The sequence below is a fragment of the Ursus maritimus genome, unplaced genomic scaffold (assembly GCF_017311325.1).
Source record: "Ursus maritimus isolate PB19 unplaced genomic scaffold, ASM1731132v1 scaffold_4, whole genome shotgun sequence".
NCBI lineage: Eukaryota > Metazoa > Chordata > Mammalia > Carnivora > Ursidae > Ursus > Ursus maritimus.
The window spans coordinates 44,070,945-44,087,098 of NW_024426552.1; the positions used below are offsets into that span (position 1 = coordinate 44,070,945).

Here is a 16,154-nt window from a genome sequence, read left to right on the forward strand (position 1 = left end):
CAGTGGCATAGGGTGCAATTTCAAGAGTTGCAACTAGAAATGTATACATGACATGATGTTTATGATCTGCAGGCTTAATGCCCGATGGGACTCCTGGACTTCTCACACAGATTCAAACCTGCAATGCCCAGAAGAACAGCTTAGTTTTGTCCTAAAGGAAACCCTTGGGTGCTATTAGAGGAATTTTAGTTTTTCACTCCTTTCTTTTTTTGGCAAAAGCACATTTTTGATGATTGGTTGACTCTTGAGTTCAAAGCAAATTTATATAAATATTTTCCTGAGTTTGGTAAATGAAACCTTCAAAATGAATCAGTGTGGAAACAGTTGCTGCCTATGTTATGGTCATTCCAGTGCTACTGTATTTTTTTCTACTTTTGAAAGCCTAACACTTTGAAGGAATTTCCTCAGGTGTCTTATAAGATGTGGGTAAGACAGAAATGATTTCTATAATATTCATTATACTTTATATATAAAGTTGAAATACAGTTATGTTTATAATAATTTCAAATTAGAATTACAGATGCCAAAAAAAACCAGGTGAAAAATGTAAAGCAAGTACTGAATAAGATAGTTATTTTATGTTGCTAGTCATAATCTGGATAAACAAAATAGCTCTGAGACTGAATTACTCTCTTTAACAATGTTTTATTAACCCCTAACATAACTATGACTTTACAAGTGTAATGAACGAAAATGTAAAACATTTACAATTTATACTGCATTTAAGTATCAGGTCTTGATTCCTACATAAGAAATCTTCCTGGTTATTCTGATTAAAAGGTCTATTTTGTTTAACCGATCACACTTTCTGATTAAAACTTTTAGGGTAAGTTACTTGTATGTTAACTCTATCCTTTATCCCACTTTTTTTTGGACTATTTTATATGTATGTAGGAAGAAATAGGCAGTAAGTGTTCCCTCATAGCTCCAGCATTTATGGCTTGATAAGTACCACACACAAATTGAACTTCAGAATTTTCAATTATTTAGTGATTTGAGATTGCATGGAAAGAAATCCTTTCCAAATAAATATTTCTTTAATAACTAGAATTACTGGCTTTGGTTCTCTATGTCACTTATATTTCACTCTGGTTTTTGGCTTAATTTTATTCTGCTAAAAAAACTGATGGAGAAAAAGTACTCTCAAATAAAACCAGCAGGATTTCTACAAAAAGGCAGTTCTAATCATTGTAATAAAAAATATAAAGCAAATTTCTAAAAAAAGATTTTATTTATTCATTTGAGAGAGAGAGAGAGGAGAAAGCACACAAGCAGGGGGAGAGGCAGAGGGTCAAGGAGAAGTAAAGTCCCTGCTGAGCTGGGAGCCCGATGTGGGGCTCAATCCTAGGACCTGGAGATCAAGACCAGAGCCGAAGACAGATACTTAACCATCTAAGCCACCCCTATAAAGGAATTTCTAGATATGAGTGGAACTTTCAGGTAGTACTAGTATATATATGAACAGCACAAAGTTTATAAAGTTAAACTGAAAAACTCTTGCATACACATATTCTATAGATAAATAAACTTGGAAATTTGAAGAAGAGAAAAAGAAAAGATTCCAATGTTGACAACTTAAAATGAAAAGCAAAGTTAAGTTAAACATTTACCCCCAAACTCTCTGGGCTTTTCCCTTTTTGTTGTTCATAGCCTTTCTCTGATGTCCTTCCTCCTTTTTCTCTGTCGTGTTTCTCACACTTATCCATCCATGTGTCTGTTTTTCTCTGCCTATTTCTCTTCCTCCACTTGCTAATCTTTTTTTTAAAATTTTTTTTATCACTATGTTCAGTTAGCCAGCATACAGTACATCATTAGTTTTGGATGGGTTCCATGATTCATTAGTTGTGTATAACACCCAGTGCTCATCACCACATGTGCCCTCCTTAATACCCATCACCCAGTTACTCCGTCCCCCAACCCCCCTCCTTTCTGTAACCCTCAGTTTGGTTCCTGCAGTCCAGGCTCTCATGGTTTGTCTCCCTCTCTGATTTCTTCCCATTCAGTTTTCCCTCCCTTTCCCTGTGGTCCTCCATGTTATTCTTTAAGTTCCACGTATGAGTGAAACCATGTCGTAAATGTCTTTCTCTGCTTGATTTATTTTACTTAGCATAATCCCCTCCAGTTCCATCCACACTTAACCAACTGAGCTACTCAGACGCCCTCTCCTGATCTTTTCACAACCAAAATTTTTCCTTCTTCTTGTCTTGTCTCCTGTCTCTTCTTGATGCCTTCCTCTCCATTTCTCTCTTTTGAAAATGTTATTAAAACAATATTAGGGAAAAAATGTTCTATTTGTCCACCCACAGCAGACATTTAACAACTATCCTCCACATTCTTGGAGTATTTGATACCTTTTCCCTGCTCACTGTTGTACAATTTGTTCCCATTCACTGCTCCTTATTCTCTGACCTCAACTGCATCATGTGATGGAAACTGCTCACACTAAAACCACTAAAAATCTCTTAGTTTCCACGCTCAATCACACCTCTTCACTCCTTGTCCTCCTAGAGCATTTATTTTAAAGTGATTGCACCATAACTGTGTTTTTCTTGACTATCTTCCTCTCTTTATGTTCATGACACTCATCTGTCCTATTTCCCTTCTCTTCTTCATCATTCTGCTCTGTATCCTTTCCTAGTCTCTGTCTTTATTCTCTGTAAGTCAGAACTATTAGCTTCAACAAGAAATTATTTTTTGGAATGGAGTCTAGCATAGACATGCTAGGAGATTAAGGGAATCAGCTGGGGAAAAAAATGGACAGCAACAGAAGGAAGCAAGGCAGTCTGTCGACAGCAAAAATCATGTCCCAACATTGGTTCCATGAGGGCCATTGTCACTGCTGCTGTGTGGGAATGTCACTGTTCACACTGGCAGGGTCATTGGTGTGGGTGCAGGGTACATTTGTTGGAAACTTCATATTGTGCTTTGGCTGCTTAGCAACTCAAATTCTCTTTTGTCCTTGTCCCTTTTCTCCATCACTCCAAATTCTAAATCCAGTGTGGATGGGTTTTGGTTGCCAAACTTACATTGCAAGTCCCCCACTCTAGTTGTTAGGGGGATAGGAAAGACAGTTGTAGCTCTTTTGGCTCCGAGAGTGGGTGGTAGACATTGCTTGGCTCCGTGACTATGTGGTAGAAATAGGTCATACATAAGTATGCCTTGAGCTACTCCAATGACTTCCAAGTCATTATATGTAGTAGAATTATACTACAAAGTATATACCACCTGGAGGTTCAGAAGACACCCTCCCTACAAACTGGCATTGCATCCTAATTTCAACGATTTTTTAAAAATTTGAGTATAGTTGACCTACAATGTTACATTCGTTTCAGGTGTACAACTTAGTGATTTGACAAGTTTATAACTCATACTATGTTCACCACAAGTACAGCTACCATCTGTCACCATACATTACTATTACAATATTGTTGACTATATTCCTTACGCTGTGACTTTTATTCTGTGACTTATTCATTCCATACTGGAAGACTATATCTCCCACTCTCCTTCACTCATTTTGCCCATCCCTCCACCTCTACTTCTCTGGCAAATAAGTTGTTCTCTTTATTTATAGGTCTGATTCTGCTCTTTGTTTATTCATTTCTTTAGACTCCACATATGAGTGAAATCATACGGTATTTGTCTTTCTCATTCCAACTTATTTCATTTAATGTAATAGCCTGTTGTGTCAAATGCCATGATTTTATCCTTTTTTATAGCTGGGTAATATTATACACACACACACACACACACACACACACACACGGAGACACAAATGGACCACATCTTGCTTATTCTTTTGTGTACAGATGGACACTTAGGTTGCTTCTGTATCTTGGCCATTCTAAATAGAATGCAGTAAATGTAGGGGTGCATGTATCTTTCAAATTAGTGTTTTTGTTCTCTTTGTGTAAATGAAAATCTACCTAGTCATCAAGTGTCTCCTCTATTCTTCACCGACCTCCCCTTCACCTCTGATGTGTCACAGAAGTGATGTCTCTACGTTATGAACTCTCTTCCATCTCTCTTTCCATCTTCCCCATCAATCTCAATGTCATTTCACCATGGACAAGCCATGTGACACATATTTGAATTACTTGGGAAGCAAGTGTAAAATACAGATTATTAGATTTCATTCTCTACTCACTAAATCTAATTCTAAAGAAAGCCTCACAGTCTATATTTTGTACAAATATTCCTCAGAGAATTCCAGGGTATAATCTGGCTTGAGAACCAGTGGACAGTAGTTACATCTTCCTGACTAGTATTCATGACCCCAGGTTCACCTCCCCGCAGCCTATTTTCTACACTACCTCGTATTCATTTTAAAAAATCTTATAGTGCCACTCCCTTTTTTCCAGTGAATGCTTCTTCCCTGATGAACAATATTCAAGATCCTTCACCTGCTATTCAACTCCTTTTATTGCCCAGGTTCTTCAAGTTTCTTTCTCCTTCACCCTCTATCCATGTCCTAGACACAGAATTTCCCTTTCATACTCAATTCTATCCCATAAATTTAGCATTTACATACAATGTCCTTAATTTTTCCAATTCTGTTCATTGTGGCACATTTTAAAAACTGAAATAATTGCATTTATTTCCAACCGTCCAAAATGATTCCATCTATTACAGAGGTAATGCACAAAATTGAGAGGATATTTCTGAGGTGCATAATTTTATTTCGACTCTCCTCCCTATATTTCATGTTACAAATTGATTTTTTGGTCATTTGTTCAATTTCATTTCAGGCAACACCCAGTGAGGACATGGAAAAGCATAATACAACATTGCTGACAGAATTGATTCTCACAGGACTCACATATGAACCACAGTGGCAAATCCCCCTGTTCCTGTTATTCTTGGTTATATATCTTCTCACCATTGTGGGGAACCTTGGTCTGATTGCTCTCATATGGAATGAAACACAGCTTCACATCCCCATGTACTTATTCCTTGGGAGTCTGGCATTTGTGGATGCTTGGTTATCATCCACAGTATCCCCCAAGATGCTGGTCAACTTCTTTGCCAAGAGCAAGATGATCTCTCTCTCTGAATGCATGATACAATTTTTTTCCTTTGCAATCAGTGTAACCACAGAATGTTTTCTTCTGGCAACAATGGCATATGATCGGTATGTGGCCATATGCAAACCATTACTTTATCCAGTCATTATGTCCAATACCCTGTGCATCCGGCTGATACATTTGTCATTTTTAGGTGGCCTTCTTCATGCCATAATTCATACTTCTTTTTTATTCAGATTAACCTTCTGTAATTCCATCACAGTACACCACTTTTACTGTGACATTATACCACTGTTTAAGATTTCTTGTACTGACCCTTCTATTAATTATCTGATAGTATTTATTTTCTCTGGGTCAATACAAGTATTTACCATTTTGACTGTTCTTGTCTCTTACACACTGGTTCTCTTTACAATCTTAAAAAAGAAGTCTCTACAAGGCATAAGGAAAGCCTTCTCCACCTGTGGAGCCCATCTCTTATCTGTGTCGTTATACTATGGCCCCCTTCTCTTCATGTATGTGCGCCCTAGATCTGCACAGGCAGATGATCAAGATATGATGGACTCTGTATTTTACACTGTCATAATTCCTGTGTTAAACCCAATGATCTATAGCCTGAGAAATAAGAAAGTCATAGATGCACTGAGAAAAATGTTAAAGGAGACTTCCTAGTACTCATAGAACATCTGTTCTTCTTCCATTAGAATAACACAAAAATTTTGCAGATTAGATGTTCCTATGCATTGATTAGTATTCAAAGGTTTTGGAAGTTATAATTGCCCTAGTGTTCAAATGACTTAAGGTGGGACTACAAATAACCATCTTAAATATGTGTGTATATTATTGAATATTATTCAAGTTTTCATGTCATACTAAAATAATTAAGAAAAATATTTTACATGTTTTAATGTTTTCAACATGGCTTCATAAATGCATTAAGCACTGTAATAGTATAAATCCTCTGAAAAGAATTTGAGTATGAGTCTTTTACAGCCATATAGTTGTGCACCTTGAAGACTCACATTGCATTTCCCTCCACATAGGGGTCAGGTTTGTGTTTGAGTGAACAGAGGCAAAAAAGTATAACAAGTGATCCAATTTCAGTCTACCCCTGCCCTTCCTCTCTCACCACTGTTTCCATATACAGCCCTAATGATACTGCTAAGGGTCACACACTAAAATACTCACATCAGTCATTTGTTATAGACTGGTTACTTCTACATCCTGTTGATATTCTTTTATTTCCCAAACACTGCTGTCAGACTATTCTTCATAAACAGATGTCTAAGTAATATCCCTCTTGAATAGCTTTACAAGGATTGTCATATCTACCAGATTATGTGTTTATATAGCATACATATCTAGAACTCTATATATGCCTACGTATATATTTAATGTTCACGTATATGAATGGATTACATAAATATATCTACATCTATCTATCATCTATCTATCTGTATCTATTATCTATCATCTATCTATCTATCTATCACCTATCTATCTATCATCTATCTATCTATCTATCTATCTATCTATCTATCATCATCTATCTATCATCTATCTATCTCATATATCATCTTATATCATCTATCATCTATCTATCTATCTATCTATCTTTCTATCTTTCTATCTATCTATCTAATCTATATTACCCAGCATTTGTGACCCTGGCAGTATTTGAGGTGCTTCCCAATAAAAATCTTGATTTGACTCTGAAGTCTCTTTCCTCACAATTCTTCTGTGGGACACTGTGTTTTACCCCAGATAACTTACTGAAAGCCTTCTGGATGCCTTCTTTTGGTAAATGTTGTTGTTCATGTGGTTTCTCCACACAGAATGCTTCCTCAAACATACTTATCCTCATGTACAACTGAAATGGTGTCCTTACTTCAAGTTCATTCTTAAATGTTCTAGCTTCCTTGATGCATTTCCAGATTATGTTGAAGAAGATAAAAATGCTCACTCACTTGAAACATTGCATATTTTATTTATGCCTTGAGGCCACTAATGGCCATATGTCATACTGAGTTTTCTTTCTTTTCTTTTCTTTTTTTAAGATTTTTTTTAAATAATACTTTTTTATTATGTTATGTTAGTCACCATATGGTATATCCTTAGTTTTTGATGTAGTGTTCCATGATTCATTATTTGCATATAACACCCAGTGCACCATGCAATATACACCCTCCTTAATACCCATCACCAGCCTATTCCATTCCCCCACTCCCCTCCCCTCTGAAGCCCTCAGTTTGTTTCCCAGAGTCCATAGTCTCTCATGGTTCATTCCCCCTTCTGTTTGCCTGCCCCCTTCATTCTTCCCTTCCTTCTCCTACCTATCTTCCTGCTATTTCCTATGTTCCATAAATGAGTGAGACCATATGATAATTGTCTTTCTCTGCTTGGCTTATTTCACTTAGCATAATCTCCTCCAGTCCCATCCATGTTGCTGCAAATGTTGGGTAATCATTCTTTCTGATGGCTGAGTAATATTCCATTGTATATATGGACCACATCTTCTTTATCCATTTGTCTGTTGGTGGGCATCTTGGCTCCTTCCACAATTTAGCTATTGTGGACAATGCTGCTATGAATATTGGGGTGCATATGGCCCTTCTCTTCACTATGTCTGTATTGTTGAGGTAAATACCCAGTAGCGCAATGGCTGGATCATAGGGTAGCTCAATTTTTAACTTTTTAAGAGACCTCCACACTGTTTTCCAAAGTGGCTGTACCAACTTGCATTCCCACCAACAATGTAAGAGGGATCCCCTTTCTCCACATCTTCTCTAGCATTTGTTATTTCCTGCCTTGTCCATTTTTGCCATTCTAACTGGTGTAAGGTGGTATCTCAATGTGGTTTTGATTTGAATTTCCCTGATGGCTAATGATTTTGAACATGTTCTCATGTGTCTGTTAGCCATTTGTATGTCTTCATTGGAAAAGTGTCAGTTCATATCTTCTGCCCATTTTTTGATTTGATTATTTGTTTCTCATGTATTGAGTTTGAGACGTTCTTTGTAGATCTTGGATACCAGTCTTTTATCTGTAGTGTCATTTGCATATATCTTCTGTCATTCCGTGGGCTGCCTCTTAGTTTTTACTACAAAGCTGTGATCACAAAGACAGCATGGTACTGGCACAAAAACAGACACATAGACCAATGGAACAGAATAGAGAACCCAGAAATGGACCCTCAGCTCTTTGGTCAACTAAGCTTTGACAAAGCAGGAAAAAACATCCAGTGGAAAAAAGACAGTCTCTTCAATAAAGGGTGCTGGGAAAATTGGACAGCTATATGCAAAAGAATGAAACTTTGCATCAAAACCAGGGATGTACTGTATGGTGACTAACATAATATAAAAAGAAAAAAAGAAGAAGAAGCAGCATTAAACAGATCCCCAGGTAACATGTGCACATGAAGGACTGGGAAGCATTGAGTTAGAGAAGGGCACAGCTGGGACATTGGCACTGCTCCCTGCTCATTAGACTAATAGAAGTTTCTTCTGCTTAACTAAAAAAAATAAAGTTAAATTAAAACTTTAAATAATAAAACAAATGGTGCTACAGCAATTAGACATTCACATGCAAAAAAAATAATAATAACTTCAGTTTAAACCTCACACCTTATATAAAAACTCAGAATAGGGGCACCTGGCTGGCCCAGTTGGTAAAGCATCACTCTTGATCTCAGGGTTATGAGTTAGAGCCCCATGTTGGGTGTAGAGATTACCTAAAAATAAAATCTTTAGCAGGAAGATTGGTATGAGAAGGAAAGGAAGAATGAAGGGGGGTAAACAGAAGGGGGAATGAACCATGAGAGACTATGGACTCTGGGAAACAAACTGAGGGCTTCAGAGGGGAGAGAGGGTGGGGGACTGGGATAGGCCAGTGATGGGTATTAAGGAGGGCACATATTTCATGGTGCACTGGGTGTTATAAGCAAATAATGGATCATGGAACACTACATCAAAAATTAAGGATATACTGTATGGTGACTAACATAACATAATAAAAAATTATTATAAAAAAATTCAAAATAAAAATAGAAAAGTTAAAAATAATAATAATAAAATCTTAAAAAAAAACTCCAAATAGACCATAGATGTAAATGTAAAACTATAAAACTTTAAAACATAGGAGAAACTCTTTAGGATCTAGAGCTAAGCAGAGTTCTTGACACCAAAAGCATTCATAAAAATAAAAATTGATAAATTGGGCTTCATCAAAGTTAAAAAAAAACCACTTTGCTCTGCTAGAGGGAAACAAACCATAACAGACGTTAATGATAGAGAACAAACTGAGGGTTAATGGAGGGAGATGGATGGGGGATGGGCTAGATGGGCGATGGGTATTAAGGAGGGCACTTGTTATGATGAGTTCTGGCTGTTGTAGGTAGGTGATGAATCACTGAATTCTACTCCTAAAACCAATATTGCACTCTATATTAACTGGAATTTAAATAAAAATTTGAAAAACAAAAATAAAAAGATAATATAATGCTAAAAAAAGAAAAGAATGAAACTTGACCACTCTCTCACACCATACACAAAGATAAACTCCAAATGGATGAAAGATCTCTATGTGAGACAGGAATCCATCAAAATCATAGAGAACATAGGCTGCAACCTCTTTGACATCAGCCACAGCAACTTTTTTCGTGACACATCTCCAAAGGCAAGAGAAACAAAAGAAAAAATGAACTTGTGGGACTTCATCAAGATAAAAATCTGTACAGCCAAGAAAACAGTCATACTGAGTTTTCATCTATAAACTTTTTCGTTTTTCATTTCTGTTTATTTTTACTCTTTCAAAGTTTTTATTTTAATCACCCCATGCTTATCTTTAGTATACTCCTTAATCCCCACCACTTATCTTACCTGCCCCCCCCCCAACCACCTCCCCTCTGGTAACCATGAGTTTGTTCTCAGTAGTTAACAGTCTGTTTCTTGGTTTGTCTCTCTTACTCTTTTCCCCCTCCACCCTATTTGGTTTGTTTCTTAAATGTTACATATGAGTGAAATCATATGGTATTTGTCTTTCTCTGAGACACTTGGGCTATTTCCATATCTTGGCTATTGTAATTAATGCCCCTATGAACATAGGGGTGCCTGTATCCCTTTGAATTAGTGGTTTGTTTTCTTTGGGTAAATTCCTAGTAGTACACTTGCTGGATCATATGGTATTTCTATTTTTAACTTTTTGAGGAACTTCCATACTCTCTTCCACTGTACTGCACCAGTTTGCAGCCCTCTCCCCAACAGTGTAAGAGGGTTCCTTTTTCTCCTCATATTCACCAATACTTATTGTTTTTTATTTTAGCCATTCTGACAGGTCATATCTCATTGTGGTTTTGTTTTGCATTTCGCTGATGAGTGATGAGAGCCTTTTCACATGTCTGTTGGCTATCTGTATGTCTTTTTGAAAAATGGCTGTTCATGTCTTCTGCCCATTTTTCAATTGGATTGTTTGTTTTTGGGTGTTGAGCTGTATAAGTTCTTTATATATTTTGGAGACTAACTCTGTATTGAATGTGTCATTTCCAAAATCTTCTCCCATTCTGTAGGCTGCTTTTTAGTTACGTTGATTCCTACCTCCTACCTCCCCTCATCAACCCTCAATTTCTTCTCCATAGTCTCTTAAGGCTTATTTCTTTCTCTCCCTTTTTCTCCTTCTCCCATATATTCATGTGTTTTGTTTCTTAAATTTCACATACTTTTGGGATCATATGGTATTTTTATTTCTCTGACTTATTTAACTTAGCATAATACACTTTCTCCATCCACGGCATTGCACATGGCAAGATTTCATTCTTTTTAATGGCTGAGTAATATTCTATTGTGTGTATATAGCACTTCTTCCTTATCGATTCATCAGTTGTTGGGTATATGGGCTCTCTCCATAGTTTGGCTATTATTAAAAATGCTGCTATAAACATTGGGGTGCATGTATCCCTTCAAATCTGTAGTTTTGAATTCTTTGGATAAATACCTAGTAATGCAATTATTTGGTTATAGGGTAGTTCTATTTTTAAGTTTTTGAGGAAACTTTAAACTGTTTTCTAGTGTCTATACCAATTTGTATTCCCACTAACAATGCAAGAGGGTTCCCCTTTCTCCACATCCTTCGCCAACACCTGTTGTTTCTTATGTTAATTTTGGCCTTTGTGACTAATGTGTAAGGTGATATCTCATCATGGTTTTGATTTTTATTTCCCTGATGATGAGTGATGTTAAGCACCTTTTCATGTGTCTCTGCCATCTGGATGTCTTCTTTGGATAATTGTCTATTAATTCTTCTGTTTATTTCTTAATTGGATTATTTGGTTTTTGGGTGTTGAGTTTAATAAGTTCTTTATAGATTTTGGATACTAATCCCTTATCAGATATGTCATTTGAAAATATCTTCTTCCATTCTGTAGGCTACCTTTTAGTTTTGTTGATTGTTTCTTTCACTGTGCCCAAGATTTTCTCTTGATGAAGTCCCAGTAGTTCATTTTGCTTTTGTTTCCCTTGTCTCCAGTGACTAATAAGAAGTTGCTACAGCCAAGGCCAAAGAGGTTTCTGTCTGCTTTCTCCTCTAGGATTTTGATGGTTTTCTATCTCACATTTAGGTCTTTCATCCGCTTCAAATATGTTTTTGTATATTGTGTAAGAAATTGGTCCAGTTTCATTCTTCTGCATGTTGTTGTCCAGTTTTCCCAACACCATTTGTTGAAGAGATTGTTTTTTTTCTATAGGATATTCTTTCCTGCTTTGTCTAAGATTAGTTTACTATATAGTTGTGAGTCCATTTCTGGGTTCTCTCTTCTCTTCCATTGATCTGTGTGTCTGCTTTTGTGCCAGTACCATACTGTCTTGAACACTGTAGCTCTGTAATATAGCTTGAAATCTGCAATCATCATGCCTCCAGTTTTGTTTTCTTTTTCAGGATTGCTTTGACTATTTGGGGTCATTTGTGGTTTCATAAAGATTTTAGAGGTTTTTTTTTTTTTTTTTTAGCTTGTGAAAAATGCTGTGGTATTTTGATAGGGATTGCATTGAATGTGTAGATAACTTCAGGTAGTATAGACATTTTAGCAATGTTCTTTCAACCCATGAGCATAGATTGCTTCTCCATTTGTCTGTGTCCTCTTCAATTTCTTTCATAAGCGATCTATAATTTTTAAAGTACAAATCTTTTACCTCTTTAGTTGGGTTTACTCCTAGGTATAATAATGTTTTTGGTGCAATTGCGAATGGGATTGATTCCTTGATTTCTTTTTTCTGCTGCTTAATTATTGGTGTATAGAAATGCAAAAGATTTATGCACATTGATTTTCTATCCTGTAACTTTGCTGAATTCATCTATAAGTTCTAGTAATTTTTTTTAGTGGAGTCTTTAGGGTTTTCTACTAGGACGATCATCTCATTGCAAAGAGTGAAAGTTTGACTTCCCTATCAGTTAGGATCCATTTTATTTCTTTTTGTTGTGTGATTGCTGAGGCGAAGACTTCCAGTACTATGTTAAATAGTAATGGTGAGAGTGGACATCCTTCTCTTTTCCTGACATAGGGGAAAGGCTCTAAGTTTTTCCCCATTGAGAATGATATTAGCTGTGTGTCTTCATATATGACCTATATGACGTTGAAGTATGTTCCATCTATCCCTACTTTGTTGAAAGCTTTTTATAAGAAAGTTTGCTATATTTTGTCAAATGCTGATTCTGCATCTATTCACAGGATCATATGGTTCTTATCCTTTCTTTTACTAATATGGTGTATCACATTGATTGATTTGTGAATTTTGAACCAACCCTGCAGCCCGGGAATAAATCCCCCTTGATTGTAGTGAATAATTCTTTAATGTACTGTTGAATTTGATTTGCTAATATATTATTGAATATTGAATCCATGTTCATCAAGGATATTTGCCCATAATTCCTCTTTTAGTGGGGTCTTTGGTTTTGGAATCAAGGTAATGCTGGCTATATAGAATGAGTTTGGAAGTTGTCTTTCCATTTCTATTTTTTGGAACAGTTTGAGAAGAATAGGTATAAACTCTTCTTTAAAGGTCTGGTGGAATTCCACTTTGAAGCATCTGGCTTATGTCTTTTGTTTGATTTTGGATTTTGGATTACCGACTCAATTTCTTTGCTGGTGCGGAGTCTGTTCAAATTTTCTATTTCTTCCTTCTTCAGTTTTGACAGTTTGTATGTTTCGAGGAACTTGTTCATTTCTCCCAGGTTACCAGTTTTGGTTTTGTTTTTTAAGATTTTATTTATTTGAGAGAGAGAGAGAGAGAGATAAGATGAGTGGGGGGAGGGGCAGAGGGAGAAGGAGAATCAGAGACTCTGCTGAGCATGGAGCCCAACATGGGGCTCAATCCCAGGATCCTGAGATCACGACCTTAGCCAAAGTCACATGCTTAACTGACTGAGCCACCCAGGTACTCCTGTCCAGTCTGTGAGCAGACAATTTTTCATAGTATACTTGTTTGTATTTCTGTAGTGTTGGTTCTGATCTCTCCTCTTTCATTTGTGATTTTATCTATATAAGTCTTTTTTCTTTTTGATAAGTCTTGCTAGGGCTTTATCAATTTTATTAATTCTTTTGAAGAACTAGCTCATAATTTTGTTAATCTGTTCTGTTTTGTTTGTTTGTTTCTATATCATTTATTTCTGCTCTAATCTTTATAATTTCACTTCTGCTGCTGCCTTTAGGCTTTATTTGCGTTTCCTTTTCTAGCTCTTTTAAGTGTAAGGTTAGGTTTTGTATTTGAGACTTTTCTAAACAGAAAATCAACAAGGAAACAATGGCTTTGATTGATACACTGGACCAGATAGACTTAACAGATATATTCAGAACATTACATCAGAAAGCAGCAGAATACACATTCTTTTGGAGTGCACATGGAACATTCTCCAGATTAGATCATATATTAGGTCACAAATCAGCCCTCAACAAGTACAAAAAGATTGAGAGCATACCATGCATATTTTCAGACTCTAATTCTATGAAACTTGAAGTCAAACACAAGACAAGTAATTGGAAAGACCACAAGTATATGGCGGTTAAAGAACATCCTACTAAAGAATGAACGGGGTAACCAGGAAATTAAAGAAGAAATAAAAAAAATATATGGAAGCAAATGAAAAAGAAAAAAGACAGTTCAATACCTTTGGGATGCAGCAAAGCAGTCCTAAGAGGGAAGTACATTGCAATACAATTCTACCTCAAGAAGCAAGAAAAGTCTTGATTTTGTATCCTGCAACTTTACTGAACTGATTTGTCAGTTCTAGCAGTTTTTTGGTGGAGTCTCTTTTGGGTTTTCTATATAGAGAATCATGTCACCTGCAAATAGTGAAAGTTTTACTTCTTCCTCACTGATTTGGGTACTTTTTATTTCTTTTTGTTGTCTGATTGCTGTGGATAGGACTTCCAGTACTACGTTGAATAAAAGTGGTGAAAGTGGACATCCTTGTCTTGTTCCTGACCACAGAGGAGAAGCTTCAGTTTTTCCTCATTGAGGATGATGTTAGCTGTGGGCTTTTCATAGATGGTGTTTACTTTGTAGCAGCATGTTCCCTCTAAACTTACTTTGTTCAGTATTTTTTATCATGAATGGATGTAGTATTTTGTCAAATTCTTTTTCTGTGTCTATTGAAATGATTATATGATTCTTATCCTTTCTCTTACAGATGTGATGTATCACATTGATTGATTTGCAAAAATTGAACCATTCTTCCAAACCAGGAATAAATCCCACTTGATCATGATGAACGACTTTGTTAATGTAATGTTGGGTTCAGTTTGCTAGTATTTTGCTGAGAATTTTTACGTCTATGTTCATCAGAGATACTGGCCTGAAGTTGTCTTTTTTTGTTGTTGTGTATTTATCTGGTTTTGGTAGCAAGGTAATGCTGCTCATAGAATGACTTTGGAAATTTTTCTTCCTTTTCTATTTTTTGGAATAGTTTGAGAAGAATAGGTATTAACTCTTCTTTAAATGTCTGGTAGGATTTGCCTGTGAAGCCCTGTGGTCCTCAACTTTTGTTTGTCAGGAGTTTTTTGACAACTGATTCAATTTCTTAGCTGGTATTTGGTTTGTTCAACTTTCCCATTTCTTCCTATTTCAGTATTTGTAGGTTATATGTTCTCAGGAACTTATCCATTTCTTCTAGGCTGTCCAATATTTGGCATATAATTTTTCATAATATTCTAATCCTTTGTATTTCTGTGATGTTGTTTGTTATTTCTCCTCTCATTTGTGATTTTAATTATTTGGGTTCTTCTGGTTTTTTCTTGATTAATCTGGCTAGAGACATCAATTTTATTGTTCTTTCAAAGAAACAGCTCCTGGTTTCATTGGTCGGTTCTAGTGTTTTGTTTTGTTTTTTTTAATGTTCTATATCACTTATTTCCACTCTGATCTTTATTATAATTTCCTTCCTTTTGCTGGCTTTAGGTTTTGTTTGTTGCTCTTTTTCTAACTCCTTTCGTTGTAAGGTTAGGTTATTTTAGGTTTTTCTTGAGGTAGGCTCTATTGCTATAAACTTCTTTCTTAAAAATTTTTTTGTTGCATCCCAAAGGGTTTGAACCATTGTGTTTTCATTTTCATTTTTTTCCGTGTACTTTCTAACTTCTTTTTTTATTTCCTGGTTAACCCGATCATCTTTAGTAGCAAATTATTTAACTTCTATGTTATTGTGGTCTATTTTTTAAAAATTATTATTAGGTTAGTCACCATACAGTACATCATTAGTTTTTGATGTAATGTTCAATGATTCACTAGTTGCATATAACACCCAATGCTCATCACAACATGTGACCTCCTTAATATCCATCAGCTGGCTACCCCATCCCCCACCTTCTCCCCTCTGAAACCCTTAATTTGTTTCCTGAAGTCCATAGTCTCTCATGTTTTGTCTCCCTTTCTCATTTCTTCCCCTTTACTTTTCCCTCCCTTCCCCTATGGTCCTCTGTGCTATCCCTTATGTTCCACATATGAGTGAAACTGTATGATAACTGTCTTTCTCTGCTTGACTTATTCCATTTAGCATAATCTCCTCCAGTCTCATCCATGTCAATGCAAATGTTGGGTAATAATCATTTCTGATGGCTAAGTAATATTCCATTGTATATATGGACCACAT

At 36.1% G+C, this 16,154-nt stretch overlaps 1 protein-coding gene across 1 annotated transcript; it reads left to right on the top strand.

The window, feature by feature from the left end:
- Positions 1-4,724: 4,724 nt before the first annotated feature.
- Positions 4,725-5,696, top strand: LOC103662042 (olfactory receptor 5H2-like). The gene has a single exon (XM_008689693.2). The coding sequence runs from the start codon at positions 4,767-4,769 to the stop codon at positions 5,694-5,696; it is 930 nt and encodes a 309-aa protein (XP_008687915.1). The 5' UTR covers positions 4,725-4,766.
- Positions 5,697-16,154: the final 10,458 nt, after the last annotated feature.